Source organism: Myotis yumanensis, unplaced genomic scaffold (genome assembly GCF_028538775.1).
Source record: "Myotis yumanensis isolate MYYU_CA2020_CCGP unplaced genomic scaffold, mMyoYum1.0.hap1 SCAF_1, whole genome shotgun sequence".
Lineage (NCBI taxonomy): Eukaryota > Metazoa > Chordata > Mammalia > Chiroptera > Vespertilionidae > Myotis > Myotis yumanensis.
In genome coordinates this window covers 108,911,695-108,938,445 of record NW_027223752.1, presented here as the reverse complement: position 1 = coordinate 108,938,445, position 26,751 = coordinate 108,911,695, and the positions used below count along the sequence as shown (strand labels likewise).

The 26,751-nt window shown below is 38.8% G+C and overlaps 1 protein-coding gene across 23 annotated transcripts in view; it reads left to right on the top strand.

Annotated features, from left to right (window-relative positions):
- Window positions 1–26,751, top strand: part of PARD3 (par-3 family cell polarity regulator) — a 798,768-nt gene that overhangs the window by 441,072 nt on the left and 330,945 nt on the right. For all 23 annotated transcript variants that reach the window (XM_070429321.1, XM_070429362.1, XM_070429354.1 and 20 more), the window contains 3 exons: window positions 5,858–5,997; window positions 9,580–9,708; window positions 12,032–12,070. In XM_070429321.1, the coding sequence (XP_070285422.1) occupies window positions 5,858–5,997; window positions 9,580–9,708; window positions 12,032–12,070 (308 nt within the window). The remainder of the gene's footprint in view (window positions 1–5,857; window positions 5,998–9,579; window positions 9,709–12,031; window positions 12,071–26,751) is intronic.

Below are 26,751 nucleotides of genomic sequence, written 5' to 3'. Positions count from 1 at the left end.
TTTAGCTCCTCAAAGGCCAGTTGCTCCACTTCGGTCCAGTTTAACGGCTGCGTCTCCCCAGTGCTTGAGCACAGAAGTTCAGCAATCTCCTCGAACCCCGGTATCCACAGGCGGCAATATCCAACTGCCTCCAAGAATTCCTGAACCTGCTTCTTGGTTGTAGGCATGGGGATCCTTAAGATTGCCTCTATTCAACTGAGGGACAGGGTCCGTCTGCCTTTGCTAATGTTGTACCCCAGGTATGTGACATCAGAGGAGCACAACTGTGCCTTCTTGGCTGACACCCAGTAGCCTAATGCTTGTAAGGTGCCTAACAGGCCCTCAGTGGCTTGTCAGCAATTTTCCTCAGTATCTGCTGCCAGCAGAAGATCATCTACATACTGGAGCAGGGCACATTCTGGATGCCCCTGTCCAAAGGCAAGTAGGTCCAAGCTCAAGGCTTCATCAAAAAGGGTGGGAGAGTTTTTGAAACCTTGAGGCTGTCTAGTCCAGGTTAATTGACCTGAGAATCCACCCTCTGGGTCATTCCACTCGAATGCAAAGATAGCAATTCCATTCTTTGCTTCTAAACTCAGGGGGTATTGCCTTACCAGAGCTGGAGTGGTGGTGGCTTGCAATTGGACTACTACAGGAGCTTGATGACTTGCTAACCCCAGGGGGGTTGTTTTCTGCCCAAACCATGGGAAAGAGACGTCGTAATTTCCCCAAGTAAGCAGAGTCACATTGGCCCTTTCCTGCAAGAGATATTCATCTGAGAGAAGACAGGTTAGAAGAATGCGGCCAGGGGAGAATGGGTCCGGGCCTGGGTTCCTTGGATCCACAGTGAAGTGTGCTCCATCCCTCTCAAAGGATATGGTGGCTTGTAGTTTCTGTAAGAGATCACATCCAAGAAAGGGGTATGGGCAAACTGGCATGACCAGAAACGAATGTGTTACCGTGTTCTTTCCAAGGTCCACAGTCCTCTTTGATGTCCAAGGAAAAAGGCAGTTTATCCGGTGGCTCCCTGGACTGATGTCTTCTTAGATGTTACGGGTCCCATTGGCTCTGTCAAGACTGAATAGGCTGCTCGAGAATACACCAGGAAATTAAAAAATTATCATTCTGGGCTCTAAGGGGTTCAAGGAAAAGGAGTCCTGGCCCTATTCGTCCCCTTCCCTGAGTGTAAATCCTTCAGAGTCTGAGTTTTCCCTTCAGCCTTCCGATTTCCTTTGTTAACCTCCCAGGATATTCTCTCTTCCAGTGCCCATACTTCCTACAATAGGCATACTAATGCCTTCCTAGTTTGCTGCCGGCCTTTTCTTTCCTTTAGTCCTATTTCTCCTCCATGGTGTCCCTATTGTTAAAGACTTTCTGGGCTACCTCTATTAGCTGTGACAGATTCATTCCTTCAAATCCTTCTAATTTTTGGAGTTTCTTTTTCTAACTGCTGCCTTTTAAGCCCTCGCCCCCCACCCCAAACCCCCAACAGAATACGGTGAAAAGTGTCCAAGAAGGCCTTGGATCTTACTGGGGCACAGGGAGGCACAAGGAGGCACAGGGAAATTTCCCTCCTCGTGCCTAATCACAATAACCCCTCAGGGGATGAGAGGCAATTACAACCCCAGTGAGCAGAGGGTGCGGGAGTTGGGAGCCTGATAGGTGGAGGCAGGGAGTCTGCGCAGGTCCCCAGGTGACCAGTGGAGGTGCTCCCACCACGGGGGAAAGGAGCTTTTCTTTCTGTTCCCACTGGGAAAAAGCGCTTGCCTCCAGCCAGCCATGGTGGCATGGTGGGGGCCAGCAGCAATTAGCTGGCCAGGGGAAATACGCCTTACATGTTACAAAGCGCTCCTGTGACAGTGGGTTGGGTACCAGGCCCCTGCCATCGTACCCGTCCCCTGTGACAGAGCAGCAGTCAGGCCTCTCCCAAGGGGGTGCACTGGAAGGGGATTTCAGCCCCTCCTCTGCCAGCAGCAACAGGTACCGAACCCTTTCAGTACATTTGACCAGCTTCATTCCCACCCACCTTTACAGATTCCAGGGCCCATTGTCTTCCTTTAACCAGTAGGCCAAATGACACTGGCCTGTATTATTTAATTCAGGACAGACAGGGAGAAGGGCCCATAAAATCTTTGCCCTGAGGAACTGTGAGCCCCACCCCTGAATGCCCCAGTCAGACTAGAAAAGCCACAAATACCTTTTAAATCTACCCCAGAATTCTAAAATCTCAACCCAACACAGAAATATCACAGAGCAAATCAAAGTCCCTAGTACACAAACAGACAGAAATTTTTACTAGTTAGGCGGGCCGATTCCACCTCTGACAGAGAGCAAGCGCCCTTGGGAAAAGGCTTTTTGCTATTGGTCAGAGCATTCAGCCTTAAATCAAACATGTTTTTTCACAGACTTCCACACTTACATGAAAATAATTATACCTAAGTAGACATACAAACATTAAATAAACATCCACACTTACACCCTTTCAGTGAACAAGTACTTTTACAGTCTTGGGATCTTGAGCAGATAACAGGAACACTGCCCAAGTCCCCTGATGGGGGCCTGACAGGAACAGATGTGGGGGCCTTTGGCTGGCGGGTATAAAGTCTCCATTCTTCCTCCCTCGGCACTGCTAAGGGCAGGATCATTGGGGAGGTCTCTTCACCTGGCAGGGCTGTGCTGAGCCATCTGGGGCAAAAGTGGTTTCTGCTTCCATTTTGGCTAAAAGGTCTCTGCCCATTAGAGGGACCAGGTCAACTGGCAAATACAAGAATTCATGAACCACCTGGTGGCGCCTAACTGACATCAGCTGGGACAGCAGAACAGTCTGCAGCTGTGGTCCCGGTAGCTCCAATAATGGTGACTTCCTGTCCTGAGAGGGGAGCTACCTTCTGAGTAACTACCGAGTGCTCTGCCCCTGTATCAACCATAAAGTTCACAGTCTGGCCCCCGATTTTCATTTCGACCATCAGCTCATGGAGGCCCAGTTGGAAAGAGCCCAGCCTGTCCTAGTCAGAGTCAGCTGTTGCCAGTCCGAGAAGGTCTGCCTCAGGCGGCTCTGGCCAATAGCGGCTGGGTGGTTTGGATGGCCTTGCCAGCTTCTTCACTTCTGCTACTAAACCTTACTCTGTCCCTTCTTACACACGCAGAACCGGACCCAAGGCGGCAAGGTTTGAGCAATTTTAAAATTCCTTAACATATATTCTAAGACAGTCGAGTTTGAGTTTGAGGAGGAGCTATTACCCATGTTGCAGGGAGGGACCGGGTTGCCTCCTTAAAAAATACCTGAATAAAAGAACTAATCAAAACAAGGCTTATTTTCTAACTTCATTTGTCCTTGGGTATGGACAGCAAATGACACTAATCAGATTGACATGATCTATTTAACCTTTGTTTAGGGAAGATAGGATTTCTGCTCAGTTTACCTATTTTACTTGTCCCAGCTTACTGGCCTATCATGCATTTAACTTTCTTTCAACATTTCTCTTTCCTCCCATCACACCAAAGCCATGCTTTCCAGTTAGTTAGAACTCTTAGCCTTAATTTTTAGGTGACATGTAAATAGTTAACATTCCTCAGATTAGCAATACATTTATATTTTCTAGGAGACACAAACAGAAATTTCACTAGCTAAGCAATGTTAAACAACAAAGACACATATTTAAACAATAAAGACAGATAACATTTCCCATTAAAAACTTTGAATCACCACGGAAACTCAGGAGATGTTTAGAAGGTTGTTTTTTTCAAAGGAAACAAAACAAAACAGAAACAAACAAAAACACTTTTACACAGGCACATGCCACATTTATACCACAAAATACCAACAAATCAGTTTCAATTGTGCCGAGATACAGAACAAGTCCCTGAACAGAGGCAGTAGAAAACTGCCTAGGAACGCTTCTCTTCTACCTTTTTTAAAAGATAGGCCAGATTCGAACCCTTAGCCAGTCCGAGTTTTGACTTCCCTCCTGGAAGTCCCAGAGATGGTGAATACCGTCTAGAAGCCATTCCTCCAGATACAGGACAAGTCCCTGAACAGAGATCCTTGATAACCTAGATCAGTAATCCATTCACACAATCCCCCAAAAGTTAAAGAGGAAGGAAAGAACCATTCAATGTCCTCCAAGAGGATTTCGGCGAAATGACAAAATCGATAGACTGAACACATTGGACTCACAAACAATAACCAGAACCAAAAAGGCTAACAAATAAAACCAAAAAGACTCACAAACAAAGCCAAAAAGGCTTACAAACAAATCCAAAACCAAAACCAAAAAGGCTCACAAACAAACAAACAAATCCAAAACCAAAAACCAAGAAAACCAAGGCCAGAAGTACCCTCTGACGTCTCAGGGGTACCAAGGAAGGAGAAGTTAGGCCGAGTCCAGCCCTTCTTACAATCCACCACCAGTGACCGGTCCCAGAATTCCAGAGCTTACCTCTAGAGGTTTTTCAGGTGACTCCAATGAAAATTTTTTAGGGACGGGTGAATGTCCCCTGCCCGTTCGCTGGATCCAAAGGGAGTTCTCTGGGGCCCTGGAACTTCTCAGGGTGCGCACCCCCTAGAGATTCCTCAGTCTCCACGAACGGCTCAGGGGAGGTTTTGCCTCCCTTTGCATCCGAAACAGCACCCCTAAGGGGCTGCATCTCGCTGGGGCCTCCAAATGTTGTAATGTACCCCTCGAATCACAGAAGGACGCCTCAAGAAGTCGAATTAAAGAGTCACATTTATTGCAATCCGGGACTATGAGATTTGGGAATGTCCCCTCATAGTTTTATACTGAGTACTGAATCAAATGAATGAATGTTATAAATTTTTCGCCTTTACACATCTCTTTATTCATTCTGAAATGAGCAAGTATGTGTTCGAATATCATTATAACTGAAATGCAACCTAATATCTTAAGTAACTTTTTAAAAACTTCTAGTAGAAATTAATCATTATTAAAATATTACAAAAGTTCTTGGATTCATTAAAAAATTTTTATCTTCACATTTTTTTCTAGGCTTATTCTGGCCTATTGCATGTTGGTTCTGGTGACATATAACCACCTTCTACACTGTATTGAGCTTATAAGAGTGCCTGTCAAGAAAGCTGCCAAGTGACTGTGAATTTCAATTATACAAACCAGCATAGTAATTTTTAAATGCCTCATTAAGTTTAGCACCTTTAAATATGATGTTGATTTTCAGACCTGCCATCTATGATCTGTGATCATTCTTTACTGGGTATTTTTGCCTTATTGGTTGTTTTTTTCAAATGTACATGGTCAGATTTAGGTGAGTTAGAAGAGAACTAGGCAATTATAATGGGTTTCATTCTGTTGGCAAATTGCTGTGACTAATTATAGTTTGGGGAGATTCTGTTATCTGTATCTCGAAATAGTTGTCTTTATTTTTTTTTTTTTTATCTCCCTGAACATTTCTCTTCCTCTCCACTTCCTACTTGTCAAATCTAGATACCATTATTCCACAATAATATTTGCTATTGGAGGTACTGTGTATTTTAACAGAAGTTTTGTTTTGTATTATAAAGAAATTAAGTTTATTTTCATAATCAAAGGTTTAGACCAATTTAATAACTTTTAGCAACCATATTTCTATATATGTATATTATCTTTAGTCAGTCTTTAGATAGATTCCAATTTTTTCTCAAAATAATGAATTTTGATATGTGAAGCATTTAAACCTTTCAGAATTTAGTATATTTTGAAAAATCTTTTGCAACTTTTAAAATACTAGAAGGCATGTAGGCCACTGTGAAAGTTATAAAATGTTAAGTTGGTATAGAGAATAATAACAATTATTTTAAATGTATAATATACTTGTAAACTTTGACACATCTCATTTTATTTCCTTTCATTTTGTGTTATATATTTAGGTACAGAAGGTTTGGGATTCAGCATCACTTCCAGAGATGTAACAATAGGTGGCTCAGCTCCCATTTATGTGAAAAACATCCTCCCCAGGGGGGCTGCCATCCAAGATGGGAGACTGAAGGCAGGAGACCGCCTGGTAGAGGTGAGAGGCTTCCAAGTCAGAAGTTCCATAACTCTTGGAAGTTATTTTTTTTAAATATTTTTATAAAATATGAAACATATTTTAGCAGAAGTATGCATCACGAAACAATGTATTTATGCTTTACTTTTACATTGTCCCATGTTATTTGATAAGAAATACCTTTTTTGTTTAGTGTACTCAAGTTTTAGTAACCCAGGCATTTGTTTTATGAGGTACCACAACATTTTAATATTATATAAGTACAATGCCTATGAGGTTATATTCTAGATAGCTTTACATTTATGTCTGGCAATATAGAAATGCTATCTACTTTGTAATCAGAACAGAGACAGTTGAAGTAAATGAAATGGTATATTTTAATGAGAGGAACAGGAAGTTTTTAAATGGCAGCATGGAAAATAAATTGAGACATAAAAATAAAATGTCAGAAGAAAAAGAAAACAGTTTTCAAATTTTCCTTTCTATGCCTTATGAGTTTCCGTTCATTGGTCTTTGGAAATGTCTTTGACTTCCATAAATATACAGAATTTCTGTTTATGTAAATGTTTGTGCATATGGAAATAAAGGGGATAAATAGTGAGTAAAAGTATACTTTATTAGCCATTTTTTCTTAGTGTTTTTTTCAGAAAACATACTCTGTATTCTTAGCAGCAGGTATTAAATAGTATCCAAATTCTAATGTTAACATTTTTACCTGGCATATTACCCCTTTTCCTGTATTTTCATACATTTTTAAATTTAATTTTATTTTTCCATGATCTTTTATCCCCTATATGCCCTCTACCACCTCTACCCATCCATCCCCCTTCACCCCTGCAATCACCACACTGTTGTCCATGTCCATGAGTTCTCTCTTATTTTTTTTTTTTCAATCCCTCTCCCCGCTCCTCCCTCTTACTAGCGCTGTCTGCTTGCTCTCTTTGATTCTGTTTCTATTTTTCTTGGCAATTTAGTTTGTTCATTAAATGCCACATATGAGTGAAATCACATGGTACTTGTCTTTCACTGACTGGCTTATTTCACTTAGCATAATGCTCTCTAGGTTCATCAATGCTGTCACAAAGGATAACATTTTCTTCCTTTTTACATCAGAGTAGTATTCCATTGTGTAAATGTACCACAGGTATTTTTTATACACTCTTATACTGATGGGTTTTGGGGGCTATTTCCAATTCTTGGCTCTTAAATAATGCTGCAATGTACATAGGGGTGCATATATTCTTTCAAATCAGTGTTTTGGGTTTCTTTGGATAAATTGTCAGAAGAGGAATCACTCGGTCATTTGAACTCTCCATATTTAACTGTCCTAAACATTTCTTGATTTTTTTTCATGCCTACATTTTGTACCTAGATTACTTAAATCTTAAGCTCTTATTCTTTTTTTCTCATTCACATGACAGTATATTTTAAACAGACATTGATAGAAGAGGCTAAATAAAAGGAAAGGTTTGAGTACAAATTATATTTAAGGTGTTGTTTATAAAAGGGACCACTTGTCCTTGGTATATAAATTGTGTAGAATTGATCATTGAACAACGCAGTCAAATCTGAGTATAACTTCTTTTTTAATTTAAATTTCTTATTGTTTGAAGTATTACATATGTCTTCTTTTTCCCCATTGACCTCTCCCACCCCTCAGCACATGCCCTCACCATCCTACTGTCTATGTACATTTTATAACCAATGAATATAACTTTTGATTCCCCATAAACTCACCTACTGGTATTCTGCTGTTGTTCAGAGCCTTACCAATAGGATAAACAGATGATTAACACATATTTAACATTATATGCATTATATACTGTATTCTTACAATAAAGTAAGCTAGACAAAATAAAATGTTATTGGGAAAATCATAAGGAATTGAAAACACATTTATAGTACTGTACTTATTTATTGAAAAAAATATCTGTGTATAAGTGGGTCTGTGTAGTTTAAACCCATGTTGTTCAAGGGTCAACTAGAATATTATTTTTAGTTTGTATTTGTAGATTGTTTTATTTAGTAAGAATCTCAGCTGGGACTTGAATCTTTGCCTCTAAGTCCAAAAAAAAAAAAAAAAAAATTATCTGTCCTTCTTTCCCAGACCTCTTCCTCTCCCTGAATTTGTCCCTGTGTAACCTTCTTTCTTTCTAAAGCTCCTTATTTGATTTTTGAGTCTCTCTTTCATCACATAATTGCTCTACTGTTTCCACATCACAAAGACTATTTTTTATTTTTTATTTTTAGCAATGGGAAGGGCCTGCAACCTGTATTTTTTCTGAGTTAAGTTTTATTTTTTATAGCTATCGGCTTTCTCTTAAAATTGAAACTACATGTCACATGTTTTAAATCTAATTGTTTAGTATCTATACAATATCAGTAATTCTGTGGGTTTTTATGAGTATCTGGATATCTAGAAGCATATAGAAAAATTATCAAAAGATGTTTTTATTACTTAGAAATTTTTTGCTTCCTTTTAACCTATTATTACTTATCTATTTCTTGCAATCCCTTAGTAGTATATTGAACTATATACCGGTAAGATGGTTTTTAATAGAGGGGAAAGGTTCCAAAACATAGTCTAATTACAGGAAGATTTCGATATTACAATTTAAATAATATACTTAATTGGCTTGGACAAAATGCTATTTTTGTGTAAGAAAATGAGATATAGTACTTTTATTTTATTTTATTTTTTTTTAAAAATAAATTTTATTGATTTTTTACAGAAAGGAGGGAGAGGGATAGAGAGTTAGAAACATCGGTGAGAGAGAAACATTGATCAGCTGCCTCCTGCACACCCCGTACTGGGGATGTGCCCGCAGCCAAGGTACATGCCCTTGACCGGAATCGAACCTGGGACCCTTCAGTCTGCAGGCCGACGCTCTATCCACTGAGCCAAACCGGTTAGGCTGTTAAATATATAGTGCTTTCTGATAATGTTATTATACTTCCTACAAAATAAAAATGATGTAACTCTCAGGACTTGGTTTTTTTAAATCTTTTTGTTTTGGTAGAATTTTCTTAAAACATTGAAGAATATTGAGGTGAAATATTGCTATTCCTCCAAAATTATCTCCAGGATTATTTTGTGGAGATTGTTCTTTAATGTTAGCCTTTTAGGGATGAAAAAGTTTATCTTCATAATTGTTAGTAGAATTACATTGAAAGTTAAAATATTTTTGCTCAAAATATTTTTGAGTGTGTTTTTACTGCCCCCTATAAAAGATATAACTTTTTATTTTGGTATAAGAAAACCTATGCTACACAGGCCACTAAGATATCTCAGTTCACAGCCAGGAAGTTTTGTGTTAACTTGACATGTTATATAATTTGTTTATTACTTGTTAATGCTCTGGTGACTGTAGCTTTTGATTTTTTGATAAGCACTGGAAGATTTACTACTTCATGTCTCACTTCTAGAAACCTGATCTGCATTTCTTTATTAGCACAACAGCCTGGTGGTTATCAGATTATGCAGAATTTTACCATGAAATGAGTTATGTTTTATAGCAGATATGATCAGTTCTACAATGTGTGTCTTTTCTTCTGTTATCTGTTTGCACAAGATTGCAGCTGAAAACTTTTTGTTTGTTTTAGGTAAATGGAGTAGATTTAGCAGGCAAATCCCAAGAGGAAGTTGTTTCCCTGTTGAGAAGCACCAAGATGGAAGGGACAGTGAGCCTTCTGGTCTTTCGCCAAGAAGATGCCTTCCACCCAAGGGAACTGGTGTGTAAATTTAGAGCACATGAAAGATTTCTGATGCACATGAGCACATGAGCCAGGGTTGGTCTGGGCTACCTACTGACGACCAATGTTTATTGGGATATTTTCCTAGTAGTTTCTATATTTTATATGTCTTTCAACCTTACAGGCATTCTTTTCTCAAATTTCTTCAGGTCTGGAAATAGATATCTACAATGTTGAGTGTAGGGTTATTTAAAAATTGCAGGGATATTTTCTAGGACAGCAAATGCTTATTACTGAATAATTTCTGATGGCCTAATTGAATACAGAGATGTTGATTATTTCATTACTGTCACTTCAAAGGCTCTTGTTGAAAGTTTGCTGTGTTCTCTACTACCTGTGACAAACCTTCAGATTTCAGATTTTCATGGAAGCAAATAAAGATGCTTGCTTCTTATAAGAAAAGGAATACCTTTAAAATATTGTTATTGAAAATAAAAAGACTTGAGTGTCAGTAAGCCCCATGACCATTAGTTACTAACATAAACATTATTGCAAATAACATAAATCAAATGAAAAAACTTTTTTTGCAAACTGTTTCAGTTTTTATGCATATATCAACACATCTAAATATTAAATAAGAGTATTTATGTAGTATTGGTGAAAAGGAAATATGTATATTAAGTTAACATAGTCCTAAGTGTTTTTCTGAAAAAAGGGCAAAGTTTATTTATATATAAAAACAACATAATTGGAGGAATCACCTTTATCTTTTGATCTGGTGAAACTTGTTTTACTTCATGTACAAATGGTATTTTAAATATTCTAGCTGGGTCATTTTACAACATTTGACATCTCTTTCAGATAGCTTTATAGCTTTGTCTAAAAAACAATTCATATTACCACAAAATACCGGCTCTTCCACAAAATACTGGCTCTTCCATAGAATACCGACTTCTGCGCATGGGCCATGAAGTTTCAATTGCACTGTACATGCGTGCCTGCACGTGGTATTTTGTGGAAGAGCCACACTCAAGGTGCCAAAGAGCCGCATGTGGCTCATGAGCCAAGGTTTGCCAATCACGGTCTTAAGCTGATACTTCAAGTATGGATGTGCCATGGTGAATAAAATGTCCCTTTTATTATAAGTCAGATAAATTTTAGTTATAAAAATGTCCCATCTCATGGTTACTAACAGATCCAAAATTTTTTGTGATTTTGTGGAAATTTCAGATTTTAATAAAACTGAAAAGTGAGCACTTTTGTTTTAAGTAGATTTTGGAAAAATTTCTCTTTTAAAATGTTTAATGCATTGCTCTTTCCCCCACACTGTTATCCAATTTTGTGCTTAAAATGCCACCTGATCCTAAATCTGGAGATGTCTTTATTAAGTTGTAAATTTGCATTTAAAGCAAAACTAAGATTTAGATATGATTTGATGAAGCTTAATTCTTCCTCAGTATGAGTTTGGGTATTAGCATTATTAGATTGCCAAAGCTTGCACACGCTCTTAAGCAGCCTTTCTATAGTTAGTGCCAACATACAGTCAGCTTAAGGTTATTGAGGTTCTTCTTGTCCAATTTTGATATTACATGCTTCTGTTTTCCCCTTCTGCTACCTACTTTTTTTTCTTGGTTATTTAATTTATTGCCTTTGAGCGTTTCATTAAGGAGTGAGCCAGTAGGCCGTCAGTCTGTTACTAATGTTGCATCTGCTTGTCAAGATTTAGAAGAATAAAATTCTGAAAACTTAAAGGGTGCATTTAAAATGATCTTTTAATCCAATGACCAAACTTTTCCTTGGTTTGGGGTGTCTGTGTATAAATTCTGTGTCTACAATGAAATACTTTTATCAATATGTAGATTTTAAATTAACCTTGTAACTCTGTAATTAAAGCTACTCTATAATATATGAAATAAATCACATTTAAAACATATGTAATATTTTAAAGTACAATACTTTTGGTTCACACTGTTATTACCTGATCTAGCTATCAAGTTATCATATAACATAATTTATATTTAGTTGGAAAAATTAAAAATAAATTAGAAATAGTGCTATGAATAGAAGAGCTGCTTGGTGAGATTTGATTTTCTTTCTCTACTAAATTGATGATGTACTATGAATGAGCAATTAAAAACATACATCTAGAAAAACGTAAAACACACACCCACACAAGATAACATAAGCATCCCAGTGAAAGTTTGGAAGACAGAGTAATACATCGGCCAAAATATAATCACACTCTATTTATTTTGTGGATTTTAAAAACCAGTATAATTTCCTTTCAATTAAACCTTGTGTCCCTTTGTGTTGAAGATGGCTTTGGTCAGTCTGTATTTATGTTTTTCTTCAATTCTTCTAGAATGCAGAGCCAAGCCAGATGCAGATTCCAAAAGAAACGGTAAGAGCTTTGTCTTTTTCAGGATGCAGAGATGTTTGAAAGATAAGTGGCACTAACTTCTTATTAATTAAGTAAATATGAAGTTAACTTGTCCTCCCTTTTCCTGGCGCATATAGATATTACCTAAGTTTATTAAATTCCAAAGTGGTATTGTCTTAAGGTGACTTACTGTTATTATCCCCAATATAGAATATTTCAGCTTATTTTTGGTTAGACAAAAAAGGGAGATAGATTAGATTAGTTTTCTATTAACTGCATAAGAGAGACCAAAAGTTGGTGAGTCTGGTAGTTTGACATATATGTGAAGAACTTCATGAGTTTGGAATGCTATAAGTGGCTACAAAGTGAAAAAAACAAACAAAAACAAAACTTGATTCAGACACAGAAAAAATAGGGAGGACTAAAAGCATAATAAAAATGTGTCGTAATCAGGAAAAATAAAATGTCAGCAATTACGCTAAATACAGAGGTATTTTAGTATAAATTATATTAGCCTATTATAAAGGGGTAACTTAATAAAAGTAAGTATTCCCACCATGGATTAAAATGCAAATCTAGTTGTGTTCTGTTTAGAAAACAAATCCTAATACATACAGACTGGAGATAAAGAAATAAGTTGAGTTCTACCAGACAGTACTAACACAGTGAAAGTAAGACATGCCATATGAGTTCTGAAAATAATTTTTTAGCATGGATACCCTGCATGGGGGAAAAAAGAAAAGGTGTTTATATTGATATATAATGTCATTTGGTAACATTCTAACAGTTAGGGCCTTTTACACATCAAACAACATAGCACAAAACATATCATTCCCAAACTCTTGTGAGGAGAAAGAAAATTTAACAAAACCATATCCACATGGTGATGCTAATACATATTTTTAAAAATTGTCATATTAAGTAGACCCAAAATGGTAGGGATATGAAGAATTTGAATAACATAATTAGGTTTGATTTTCTTTACAGATTCATAAATAAGCAAATTTGAACCTAATAAGCAAACAAACAAAATATATAAAACCTATGTAATATTTTAAAGTACAGTGCTTATGGTTCACACTATTATTATCTGTTCTAGCTATCAAGTTATAATATAACTTATAACTTAGATTTAGTTGGAAAAATTAAGAATAAATTAGAAACAGTGCTACAAAGATTTCATAATTACAAAGATGGATGACAAATCAGACCTCAGAGGAAAATCAACCGTAATAATATTATACATTCATAAGTATGGGTTGTAGAAAATTCATAGTCTTAATTTTTTAATTCTAAAATCAATAGATCAGTGACAGCTAATCAGAATCACAGTGGGGTGTGTGTGTGTGTGTGTGTGTGTGTGTGTGTGGTGGGGTTGGTTGAAAGGTGAGGGAAATTGAACAGATTGATTCTAAAAAATAAAGTGGGCACAAGAGTGATTTTTATACTATTTTAAAATGATGACAAAAAGTACTTTAAAACTAAAATACTTATTAGTGACTAGAGGCCCAGTGCATGAAATTAGTGCATGGGGCGGGGGAGAGAGTTGTTCCTCAGCCCGGCTTGCACCCTCTCCAATCTTGGACCCCTTGGGGGATGTCTGACTACCCATTAAGGGATTGGGCCTAAACCAGCAGTCGGACATCCCTCTTGCAATCCAGGACCACTGGCTCCAAACCACTCACCTGCCTGCCTGCCTAATGCCCCCAACAGCCCTCCCCTGCCTGCCTGGTTGCCCCCAACTGCCCTCCGCTGCAGGCCTGGTCACTCCCAATTGCCCTCCCCTGCTGGCCTGATCTCTCTCCCAACTGCCCTCCCCTGCAGGCCTGGTTGTCTGCAACTGCCCTCTTCTGCAGGCCTGGTCGCCCCCAACTGCCCTCCCCTACAGGCAAGTTCACCCCCAACTGCCCTCCCCTGCCAGCCTGATCTCGCCCCCAACTGCTTCTGCCTCGGCTCCCACCACCATGGCTTTGTCCGGAAGGAAGTAGGACATCCGGAAGATGGCCAGTTGGTGCGGTCTAATTAGCATATTATCCTTTTAGATTATGTAGGATAGGATTGCTTAAATGGGGGGGAAAAGCATTTTTCAGCAGGAGGAGTTGCTTTTGGCAGACAAAAATACATAACCCCTATATCAGGACTGATAGCCAGCCATATGCACTGTACTGCCAAACTGGTTATTAAAAAATTGAACTGCTTTCTTACACCTTACACCAAACAGCTGTTGCCTTTCAAACCCCTCCTCAGCCCCCACCTTAGGTTCTGCCTTTGCAGTTCACCCAGATTAGGTTCTGATTGGTCGGTTTCTATGCCAGTCAGTGTCAAAAGCTCTGCCTCCTAGGCAGCTATTGGCTCCTCACACTTCACCCAGATTTGGTTCTGATTGGTCGGTTTCTATACCAGTCAGTGTCAAAAAGCTCCGCCTCCTAGACAGCCATTGGCTCTTCTGGGAAATCCAGAACGACCCCACTGATAGCTGTCTCTCTCTCCGGGCATATCTCTGGGCCTGATCCACAGCCTCTGCAGCAGCTGCGGATCAGGCCCTTGCCTCTCTTGCCGCGCCCACCTAACACCCTCCCGCCTGCCTGCTGGCCACAATTCTTGCTGTGATAGGAGCCTGTGGGCCACAGGGGAGGGACTGAGAGGTGCTCCATGCACTTCCTTGTGACCATTTGTTTGTTCATTTTGGTCGTTACGGCCATTGGCCTTTTATTATATAGATGATAGAAATAGACCTGCTGTGTAGATGTATGTTAAGAGTGGCATTTCAAAATAGTGGTAAGGGATGGTTTCTTTAATGTTTAAAACAATTGGCCATTCAATTTAAAAAGTTAGATTTCTTTTTTTCTCACCATACAGTAAAATAAATCCCAGTTGATTCTGAAATTAAACCTAAAAAAGTACCAAAACATTTTAAGATAAAATATGTGAAAATCTTTTTGTTAACTTTGGAGGAAGAATGCTGTGCAAGCATGAAGAAGCCACAGTGTCCTTAGACAATAAATGCGTGGTAGATTATTTGTGTATGAGTGTGTGCATTTGAATACTTCTGTATAGCAATAACCAAACCATGAATCAGTTTCAAAATAAATGCTACATGGGGGCAGTATTTCCTAGTGTGATCCCTAGGTAGAGAACACTCTTTGTTGTTAGAATCTTCATATCATAGAAATTTCTGGAAAACAGAATGACTTCAGACATAAACTACAACTGTTAATGCTTAAGAGAGATTGAGATAGGACATGATGCTGTAAGCAATAAAGATAGGTAGGTCAGTGCTAGTGAGGGCATTGGTGATTAGCCCAAAACTTTCAATCACTAAGGGATAGCAGCAGCATGGACTTTTAATGTGGTATTTATTCCTTTGAGAATCTCAGGGTCCATTCTAATCCATTCCTCACCCATAAGCCCTGTGTATTCATGAGAGCATGCCAGAAGTAATGACAATTTAGTCACCTAAACAGAAGTAGTACTATACATATGCTTGTTGCCTGGGATTCCCAATTACAAATGGAATTTTTTTTTTCCTGAGGAGAGTTTTCCAAGTAAATTAAAAAAGCATAGAATCTTTTTTCAAATGTTTTCTTTTCAAAATGCATCCTCATATTTTTGGCTTTGTTTCTGCTCTTGCTCTGAATGGAGTACCATTTTGGGTTGTGAAAGGCTTTCTGTTAAAATTTTAATTTAGCAAACTGGCTTCCAGGGCCTCTCCCACTCTTAATACCATGTGATAACTAACCATTAAATTAATTTAAGTCTTGAAATTCTCTGCTATTATTTAAACTGCCATGTTATTGTAAGCACCTTGAGAACAGTTATGTCTTAAAGTTCAATTAGTTTGTTGACTGATTTTTCACCATGATCCATAACTGATTTAGTCTGAGAAATTAATAAAAGCATTAAGGTTGATGATTAGGGTAATTGCATAATAGTAGCTAATAGATGTTTTGCATTTTTGTGATGTAAATTTCCAATTACATTGTTGAAATATTGTATTGATTAATGAGAGTGGGGAATCAGAAACTCTGGTTTTAGGTTACCAAATTCAGAATGGGACAGAATGCTGAATTACTCAGCAAAGTCTCAAGGTCACTTGTTCCACGTCATGAACAAACTCTTTGCCTTTGAAAAGTTCATTCCCATGATATAGGACACTCTTATGTGAATGTCCAACTTGGGTAAGATATTCATGGATATATTAGAGTTCTCCAGATAAACAAAACCAATAGGATATCCTATGTAATAAAAGAGAAACATGGTAATTAGCCATACCTCCACTACCCTTCCCATTGGCTAATCAGGGCGATATGCAAATTAAATGCCAGCCAAGATGGCGGCCGGCTGCCAGGCAGCTTGAAGCTAACAGGAGGCTTGCTTGCTTCAGTGACGGAGGAAGCCAACATTCCCCGCCTGCTGCTGCCGGCCTCTGAGCTTGCAGTTTGAAACATTGTTACAAATATAGAAGCTAAACAAAACCCCAGTAACCTGCTTTCAGCCAACCGGGATCTCAGCGCTGGAGTTGAAACAGTGTTTCGATTATAGAACCCAAACAAACCAGATACCTGCTTTCAGCAGCCGAGGCCTCAGAGCTGGAGCCAAGCCTCAGAGCTAAAGCTGGCCCAGAATAAAAAAAAAAGAAAAAAAGGAGCGGTTGGGAGCTTCAGTCACCCGCCAGCCTGAAAACGGTCTTCAGCCCCTCACCCAGACTGGCCAGGCACCCCAGTGGGGACCCCCACCCTGAAGGGGGTGTGACCAGCTGCAAACAGCCATCAGCCCCTCACCCAGACTGGCCAGGCACCCAAGCGGGACCCCCACCCTGATCCAGGACACCCTTCAGGGCAAACCAGCCGGCCCCCACCTGTGCACCAGGCCTCTATCCTATATAGTAAAAGGGTAATATGCCTCCGAGCACCAGGATCAGCGGAGCTGAGAGGCCTCCCAGCACCGGGATCAGTGTGACAGGGGGCAGCGCCCAAACTCCCTGATCGCCCTACAACTCTGTGTGTGATAGGGGACGGGGCCGCAACCTCCCTATCCGCCCAGCTCTGTTCATGACAGGGGAAGGTGCCCCAACCCCCTGATCAACCCTGCTCTGTGCCTGATAGGGGGGAGCTCCCCAACCCCCTGATCGCCCTGCGGCTCTGTGTGTGACAGGGTGCGACGCCCCAACCCCCCCCCCCCCCCCCCCCCCGCCATGGGCCCTGCTCTGTGTGTGATGGAGTAGAGACATAACCTCCCCATCGGCCCTGCCCTGAGTGTGACAGTGCAGCGCCCCAACCCCCTGATCTGCCATGCTCTGTGTATGACAGGGGGCGGTGCCCCAACTCCCCTATCGGCCCTACTCTGTGAGTGACGGGCGGAGCTCCTCAATCCCCTGATCAACCCTGCTCTGTGCATGACAGGGTACAGAGCCCCAACCCCCCTGATGGGCCCTGCTCTGTGAGTGACAGAGGGCAGCGCCCCTACCCCCTGATCGGCCCTGCTCTGTGCGTGACGGGGTGGCGCCGCAACCTCCCCATTGACTCTGCCTTGAGTGTGACAGGGGGCGGTGCCCCAAACCCCCAATCGGCCCTACCCTGAGCATGACTAGGGGTGGCATCGCAACCTCCCAATCCGCCCTGCTCTGTGCATGACAGGTGGCGGCGCCCCAACTCCCCAATCGGCCCTGCTCTGAGCCCAACCAGGGGCTTCACCTAGGGATTGGGCCTGCCCTCTGCCACCCGGGAGCAGGCCTAAGCCAGCAGGTCGTTATCTCCCAAGGGGTCCCAGACTGCGAGAGGGCACAGGCCGGGCTGAGGGACCCCCCCGCTCCCCACCGAGTGCACAAATTTTTGTGTACCGGGCCTCTAGTGTATATATAAAGAAAGATATTTAGTATAATGAATTGGCTTGTGTAATTGTGGATGCCAGCAAGGCTCAAGACCCAGGAGAGCCCTGTTCCAGTTTTATTCCAAAGGCTGGCAGGCTTTAACCCAGGAGAACCAGTGGTACAGATGAAGAACAAAGTCAGTCTGTTTGACAATTCCCCTTTGCTCTGAGAGGCCTTTCTGTTCTGCTCAGGCCTTTAACTGATTGGATGAGGTCCACCTACATTGTGGAGGACAATCTGTTTTATTCAAAGTTTACCAATTTAAATATTTAATCTCATTCATAAATACCCTCCAAATTGATACCTAAAATTAACATTAGAATGAGGTAGTGAAGTTACCTGTTGGCTCAGGCCTTCACTTCCCAAAATGTCACTTTCTTCCTGGTCTAATGCAAACCTGCATAGTAAGTAAGCCCTCCAAGAACTCTTCAATAAGACCCAGGTAAGAATATAATTGTATGTTAAACAAATTCAGGGCTATTGGATTAAAGTATTGCTTTAGAAAATATTACAGTTTAGAGATGATACCAGAGCATAGAAATAAGATATGTTTATTTCATGGTTAAATATCATGTCAAAATGAATTCCGGAAAGAGTTAGTGGGTTCTTCTTACAAAAACTGCAGGGATTTATTGGAGAATTTTGGGGAACCTTCCTGAAAATCAGAAGGCTCCTTGATAAGCTAACTTCAGAAGGTATGAATAGACTTGATTTAGAAATTTAATGAGCGAGGCAATAAGCATTGTCATTAATAGGTTCAGTTGACTAATGGTTGTGGTAGAACAAGTAAATACTACCAAATTGACCCCCCTGCCCCCCATAAATTGAGAAAACAATTGAAGAAATTAAGAAATAAATTCCATTTGGAGTAGCATAAAAAAGAGTAAAATACATAGTTAGGAATAAATTTACCCAAGGAGGTAAAAGATCCAGATGCTGAAATTATAAGACAATATTGAAAGAAGTTGAAGACACAAATAAATGGAAAGATAGTCCATATTCATGGATATGAAAAATTAGTATTGTTAAAATGTTTGTTTTACCCATATGATAATACAGAATCATTGTAATCTCTATCATTTCAATGGCATTTTTCACAGAGATAGGAAAAAAAATCCTAAAATGTACATGGAACTACAAAAAACCCCAAATAGCCAAAGCAAAGAACAGCAAGTTGGAGGCACACATTACTTGATTTTAGACTATATTATAAAGCTATAGTAATAAAAACAATATGGTTTTGACATAAAAACAGACACAGAGATCAAGGAAACAGAATAGAGAGCTGAGAAACACATGCATATATGGTCAATTAATTGACAAAAGAACAGTGGGGAAAAACAGTCTCTCCACTAAATGATGTTGGGAAAATTTGATTGCTGGGTGCACAAGAATGAATTTGGCCACCAATTTCACATTATATACAAAATTCAACTTAAAGTGGATTAAAGATTTGAATGTAAGACTTGAATCCATAAAACTCCTAGAAGAAAACTTTTGGGGTAAACTTCTTGACATCAGTGTTAGCAATGTATTTTTTGTTGGTTTTTTGGATTAGATACCAAAAGCAAAGGCAACAAAAGAAAAAATAAACAAGTGGGACTAAATTAAATATAAAAGCTCTGCACAGCAAAGGAAACAATGAACAAAATAAAAGGCAGTCTGTTAAGTGTGAGAAAATATTTGCAAATTATGTATCTGGTAGGAGGTTAATATCTAAAATGTATAAAGAACTCATACAACTCATTAGCAAACAAAAATAATAATCTGGTGAAAAATTGGGTAGAGTGATCTGAATACAGTTTTTCCCAAAAAAGACATACCAGTGGCCACCAGGTTAGGAAGGGGTACCCAACTAATCAAAGCCACAAGATATCATCTTATATCAGTTAGAAGAATGTCTTGTCAAAAAGATAAGAGATAATGTGTTGGTGACGATCTGGAGAAAAGAGAATCCTTGTTTACTCTTTGAAGAAATGTAAGTTCATGCAGCCACTATGGAAACAGTATGAAGGTTCCTCATAAAATTAAAAATAGAACTATCATATGTTGTAGCAATTCTACTTCTGAGTATACAAGATGCCCCCCCCCCCCCCGAAATGTGTGCACTCTCTAACAACTGATAGCTTAATTTTGAAAATGAAATGTATTTTAATAAACACTTCCTTTATAATTATTCAAAGTTATGCATACATTTTTTGGGGACATCCTATATATCCAAAGGCAATCAAATCAGGATCTTGAAGAGAAAGTTGCACGCCCATTTTTGTTGCAGCATTATTCACTATAGGCAAGTTATGGATAGACTTAACTGTACATCAATGGATGAATTGTTAAAAAAGATATGATATGTGTGTGTGGAATATCACACAAAATGGAATATTATTCAGCTATGAAAAAGATGGACATCCTACCATTTGCAACATGAATCTACCTTACGGGTGTTATGCTAAGTGAAATAAGTCAGAGAGAGGAAGACAAATACTGTTCGATACATGTATAACTTACATATGGAATCTAAAAAGCCAAACTCATAGAAACAGAGAGTACAGTGGTGGTTCCCAGGGCGTGAGGGTTGGAGGGAAAGGGGAGATGTTGGTCAAAGAGAATAAACTTATAAGATGAATAAGCTCTGGACATTTAATTTATAGCGTAGTGATTATAATTACAAATACTGGAATATATAGGGTGTCCCCAAAAATGTATACTCACATTTTTTAAAGGCAGTGGTTATTAAAATATATTTCATTTCCAAAATTGAGCTGTCAGCTGTTAAAGTGTGTATGCTTGCTGAAAAATAGTTCCTAAATATTCTTACCCCAAAAAAGAAATGATAGTTATGTGATGTTGGAGGTGATAGCTAATGCTATGGTGGTAATAATTTTTCAATGTATAAGTTTATGAAATCAGCATGTTGTATACTTTAAAGTAACACAATGTCATTATATTTCAATAAAGCTGGGGATGAGGAGAAAATAGATGAGCCAGACAAAGCAAATGGGGAACCTAATGGGGAAATAAATTGTGAGTCATTACATCTTTATTGAAAATTTGTACAAATTCTTTGAGATAAACTCTTCATCAAACATTTCTTTAGGCTTATAATGTAAATTAACTTTGATATTCTAGAGAACATAGATGAAAGTGTACAAAACTTTATAATTTGAGATTTTGTTGAAAATTTATACTATCATACACTAAATATGTTGACCTTAAGGTTTGTTTTTGAGCATCCAATGTTGCTATTGTCACAAAGAATTTTATAAAATGTGCTATTTCTAGTGTTTTAAATGCTCAAACTTATATTAAGCTTATGAAGTAATTAGATATATGTGATTCAAATGATTCAAACTTATTTAAAAATCTTTCTGCAAAATTGGAATATATTAATATTTTCATGATATTAAAAAATTGTAATGACTTCATATAGTGGTCTGTCAGTGTTTAAGGATTTCATTTGAAATTGCTTATTACTACAGTAACACTAGAGGCCCAGTGCATGAAAATTCATGCTGGCCTGCCCCCTCTCACAGTACGGGAGCCCTCAGGGCCAGGAGGCGACCCTGTGATCAGGGGAAGGTGATGCCCCCATCACACCTCTGCTGCTGCCACTGCCGGTAGCGCAAGCCATGGCCAGCCCTGGTTACCTGAGCTTTGGGCATCCCTGGGTGGCTGGGCAGCCGCCATCTGAGGCTTGCCTACGCCTCGGGCCAGCCCTGGGCAGCTGGGGGGCTGAGGGCAGGTCCGGCCACACTGTGTGCCTGCCGCACCCCCTCCCCTCCCCCCCCCAGCTGGGCTGAAAGGGCTGGGGGACACTGGCGGGACTGAGGGGTCTGGGTGCTGCCATCTTGTGGCTGTGGGCACCCCATCTTTGTGATGGTGTGACAGTTAATTTGCACATTCCCTCTTTATTAGATAGGATAAGGATTGCTTAATGTATGGTATATTTTTCTTTGGGAAATATATCTTAGTTCTTTTTTATTGTCTTTTTGTGGTATAGTGACACAATTAATATCTCTAAAATTTAGTGGTTCTTTTCGCTATTGAACTCGGATTATTTTAAGATTATGTTGGTAGTAATATCTGATTTAAAAATAACTATATTAGATACAGAAAAACTATTCTGAATAATTTAGTAGGTATAATTGTTATTCTGATATTTCAGAAGTTTCCAAAAAGTTTTAAAATTGTCCAAAGAGCTTCAGTATACCCTTCACCTACTTTCCTCGATTGTTAATTTCCCATTTTTGATATATAACTTTCTTCTATTCCTCCCTCCCCCGCTTTTTCCCATTTTTGATATATAATTTTCTTCCATTCCTCCCTCTCCCACTTTTACATTTTGTAATAACATGCAGAAATGAATGAATGAATGTTTGAATGAATGCATAAGCATTAAAATCTTGTTCAGATTCCAGTTTAGGATCAGACATGGGACTTAATCATGTCTCCTTGGTCTCCCTTAATCTGAAACATATCTTTAGTTTATATTTGGTTTTCAGTTTTGAAGAGCAAGTTATTTTGAGAATGTCCCTCAATTTCGGTTTGTGTGACATTTCTTTGAATGGATAAGAATTTTTTCTGGCTTAATATTACAGATCAATAATTGTATGAATCATTTTTTTTTAAGTATTTGTATTATCAAGGAACACATTTCTAAATTCTTTAAATTTTACACCCACTATTTGAATTAGAAAAGAGCACAATAAAGCCAGATGTGACATTGTTAACTTTGTCAATAAGATAATTGACCCTAAAATATCATCACAAATAACATGCATAAACATTCATTTCACATATAGAATAAGCTAAAATATTTAACATTAAGTAACTTTGGGAGAAAATATGACTGGAGGGTTTTTTTTATGCAAAACATCTAAATGACCTCTATATTTAATTATAAAAATTATCTTCTTAAAAACAGAAATGTTGTTTACTATTTATGATAACAACATATTTCATTTTTGTATGTTGAATGAATTCTCCCTTTCACTTTTATAAGAACTTTTGTGAGGTGTGAGAATGTGATGGTAGCCACTATGGTGTAATTGTTTTGTAAGAGTCAGTGTTCCCCTTCCCAGCACAAGCCCCTGCCCATTTCCTTCTCTCCCACACTGTGTTTTTGAAGGAGTATTAAAGAATGGTACAGAATGAGGGTCCTATAATACACAAAAGTAATGTATATTGATGGTAGAAAATTAGGTCAAGCAGAGAAAAATATCAATCAATCACCTGTAATTACGTGACTTCAGTGCCACCATTTTGATGTGCATTTTAAAAAATGATTTTCTACTTTACCTATGTAAGTAATATATATCATATCCCAGGCATATGTCATGTAGCTTATAAATGTTATGTCCTAGGCAGAATGAAAGACTGATATATCCCTTCCTCATGCAGCTTTGACTGATATGAAAAGACAGACACTGAACAATTTATAAGAATAGGATATCAAGGCTGATAATGAGTGTGAAGTACTGGAAATTATGATAGTCCATAGGGTAAAACCTAATTTCTTAGTTATAGATGTTTTTGTCTCACTAAATGTTTTTAAAGGACACTTTAATAGTTGAATGGTATTCCATTGTGTAGGTATATGTTAATCCACTTGATATGATACATGTAGCTTATTTTCAATTTTTAGCTATTGTGATTATAGCAGTGTCCACCCTAACAGTTAAATCTTTTTTTCCTGACCACAATTAGCTTTTTAATGATATATTATTAAAAGTTATATTTCTGGGTTAAGCAATAAGCATTGTCAAATTGACTTCCATATATAGTTGTAACTTTATATTTTCACTAGCAGTGAAAGCAGTGAAGAACATGCCCATTTACCACACCTTCTGAATTCTTGAATATCATTACTTAAAATAACTTATTTTTTTTAGCAATTTAATAACTTTTATTGATTGTGTGTCTTGTTGCAAGTAAGATTGAACCTTTTAGTTATTTTTTTGGTCCACCCATCTTTATTGAATTTCTCATTCATATCTTTTTCCTATTTTTTGTGGGGATGTTCACATGTTGTTATTAATTTATCATGAACTATGCAGTAAAAATATTAACTCTTAATTGGGCATTTAATCCATTTAAATTTAAAGTGATTATTGATAGGTACTTGTTTGTCACCATTTTTATTCTTTATGCCTGTGTTCCTTCTTCCCTTTCTAGTTCTTTTTACAGTAGACACTTTAGCATTTCTTGCATTGCTGGTTTGGTAGTAATAAACTCCCTTAGTCCTTTTTTATTGGTGAAGTTCCTTATTTCACCCTCAATTTTGATTGATAGCCTTGCTGGGTACAGTATTCTTGGATTCAGACCCTTGCTTTGCATGACTTTATATTTTTCATTCCATTCCCGTCTGGCTTGATGTGTTTCTGTTGAGAAATCAGTAGATAGTCTGGTGGGTGATCCTTTGTGGTTGGGGGTGAACACAACATGAGGAACTGTATTAAAGGGTCACGGCATTAGGATGGTTGAGAACCACTGGTCTAGGAAAAAAATCTTAAAAAACAGGAAAAGAGCCTAACTTTCTGTCTCTCTCTGGCAGCCTTTAAGATTCTTACTTTGTTATTGGTGTTTTCCAATTTAATTATAATGTATCTTGGTGTCGGTCTTTTGGGGTTCATCTTGTTTGGGACTCTGTGAGCTTCTTGGACTTGTGTGTTTTTTTTCTTCCCAAGATCAGGGAAGTTTTCTGTCATTATTTCTTCAAACAAGTTTTCTATTCCTTGCTCAGCTTCCTCTCCTTTTGGCACTACTGTTATGCAGATGTTGTTTCATTTTGTGTTGTCCCAAAGTTCCCTTAGGCTCTTTTCCTGTTTTTTAAGATTTTTTTTCTAGATCAGTGCTTCTCAACCTTCCTAATGCCGCGACCCTTTAATACAGTTCCTCATGTTGTGCTCACCCCAACCATAAAATTATTTTTATTGCTACTTCATAACTGAAATTTTGCAACTGTTACGAATAGTAATGTAAATATCTGATATGCAGGATGTATTTTCATTGTTACAAATTGAACATAATTAAAGCATAGTGATTAATCACAAAAACAATATGTAATTATATATGTGTTTTCCAATGGTCTTAGGTGACCCCTGTGAAAGGGTCGTTCAACCCCCAAAGGGGTCACGACCCACAGGTTGAGAACCATTGTCCTAGATGCTGCTCTTCTTGGGTATTTTTTCCTACCTTGTCTTCTAGCTCACTGATGTGGTCCTCTGCTTCTTGTAGTCTACTGTTGATGCTTTCTATTGAGTTCTTTATTGCAGCAATGTCATTCTTCATTTCCTCTTGTTTCTTCTTCATTTCCTCTTGGTTCTTGCACATATTGTTGAATTTGTCTTTCATCCTTTTCAGCGTTTCTCTAAATTCTTTCTCTGACATATTGATTGACTCCATTTGTTTACTTTCTTTTCTGGCGATACCTCCTTTTCTTTTGTATGCAGGTTGTTTCTTTGTCTCCCCATGATCACTACTCTCCAGGTGTCTGGTTATGTAGCTCTCTCCTGCATTGACTTAAAGTCACAAAATGCCACACAATAAGACACAACTCACAAGGCACCAAACACAAATGTATTCATGATACTAATAACCCCAAATAAAGGTGACCACCAGAGAAAAGAGAATTAGGGGATAAAAAAAGAGTGCAAAAATGATATTGAGAAAAGGAAAAAATGTAAGAGAAAAGAAAGAGAAGAAAAAATAAGGGAGAAAAATATGTGTATGTGAGGAGAAAACTTCAATAAAACAACTAATCCCAAAAATGCAAACAACAAACACCCAGAGATGAATGCAAACCAAAAACAACTAATTCAAAAAATGCAAACAACAAACACACAGATAAAGCTGAGGCAGAGCTTATTTCCAGAAGGTAAGGTGAAGGAATTGAATGAATGGAGAAATAGCCAAAATTCAGTGTAGAGGAGCTAGAAAGAGAATAAATGTATAATAAGAAAAGTAAAAAACAAAATACAAAAAAGAAAAAAAATATATATTAAACTATAGTGGGGCCTTGTCCCGACTAACGAGTTTTTCGAGATACGAACCATCTCTCGGCCTATTTTTTGCTTTGAGTTGTGAGCTAAAATTTGGGTTACGAGCCAGCTTCAGATACCCCACCGCTACTTGGTGCAGCAAATGTCACAGTGAACGCCACAACATCAGCCCAGCATCACGTGTCTCACTCGTTCACTTTAATGATTTGACATACGAGTAATTTGAGTTACGAGCTCCATCACGGAACGAATTGAACTCGTAAGTCAAGGCCCCACTGTATCTACACTAATAAAAGACATGCAAAATGACCATACCTCCGCTATGCCTTAAACCACACCCACCAGCCAATCAGAGTGACTATATGCAAATTAAGCCAACCAAGATGGCGGTCGGCAGCCACGGAGCTGGAGCAAGCAGGAGGCTTGGTTGCCCCTGGCAATGGAGGAAGCCAAGCTTCCCTCCTGCCCACCCTGGCCGACTCTGAGCTCCTCTCAAGGCTACAAAGTTTCGATTATAGAAGGTAAATAAATCCCAGAATAAGAAAAAAAAAGAAATAAAGGAGAGGCTGGGAGCTTTCATTGCTGGGGGGGGCTTGGCCAGCCTGAAAATGGCCCTCAGCCCCTCACCCAGACTGGCCAGGCACCCCAGTGGGGACCCCCCCACCCTAAAGGGGGTGTGGCTACCCTGAAAACAGCCATCAGCCCCTCACCCAGGCTGGCCAGGCACCTCAGTGGGACCCCCACCCTGATCCAGGACACCCTTCAGGGCAATCCAGTTGGTCCCCACCCATGCACCAGGCCTCTATCCTATATAGTAAAAGGGTAATATGCAA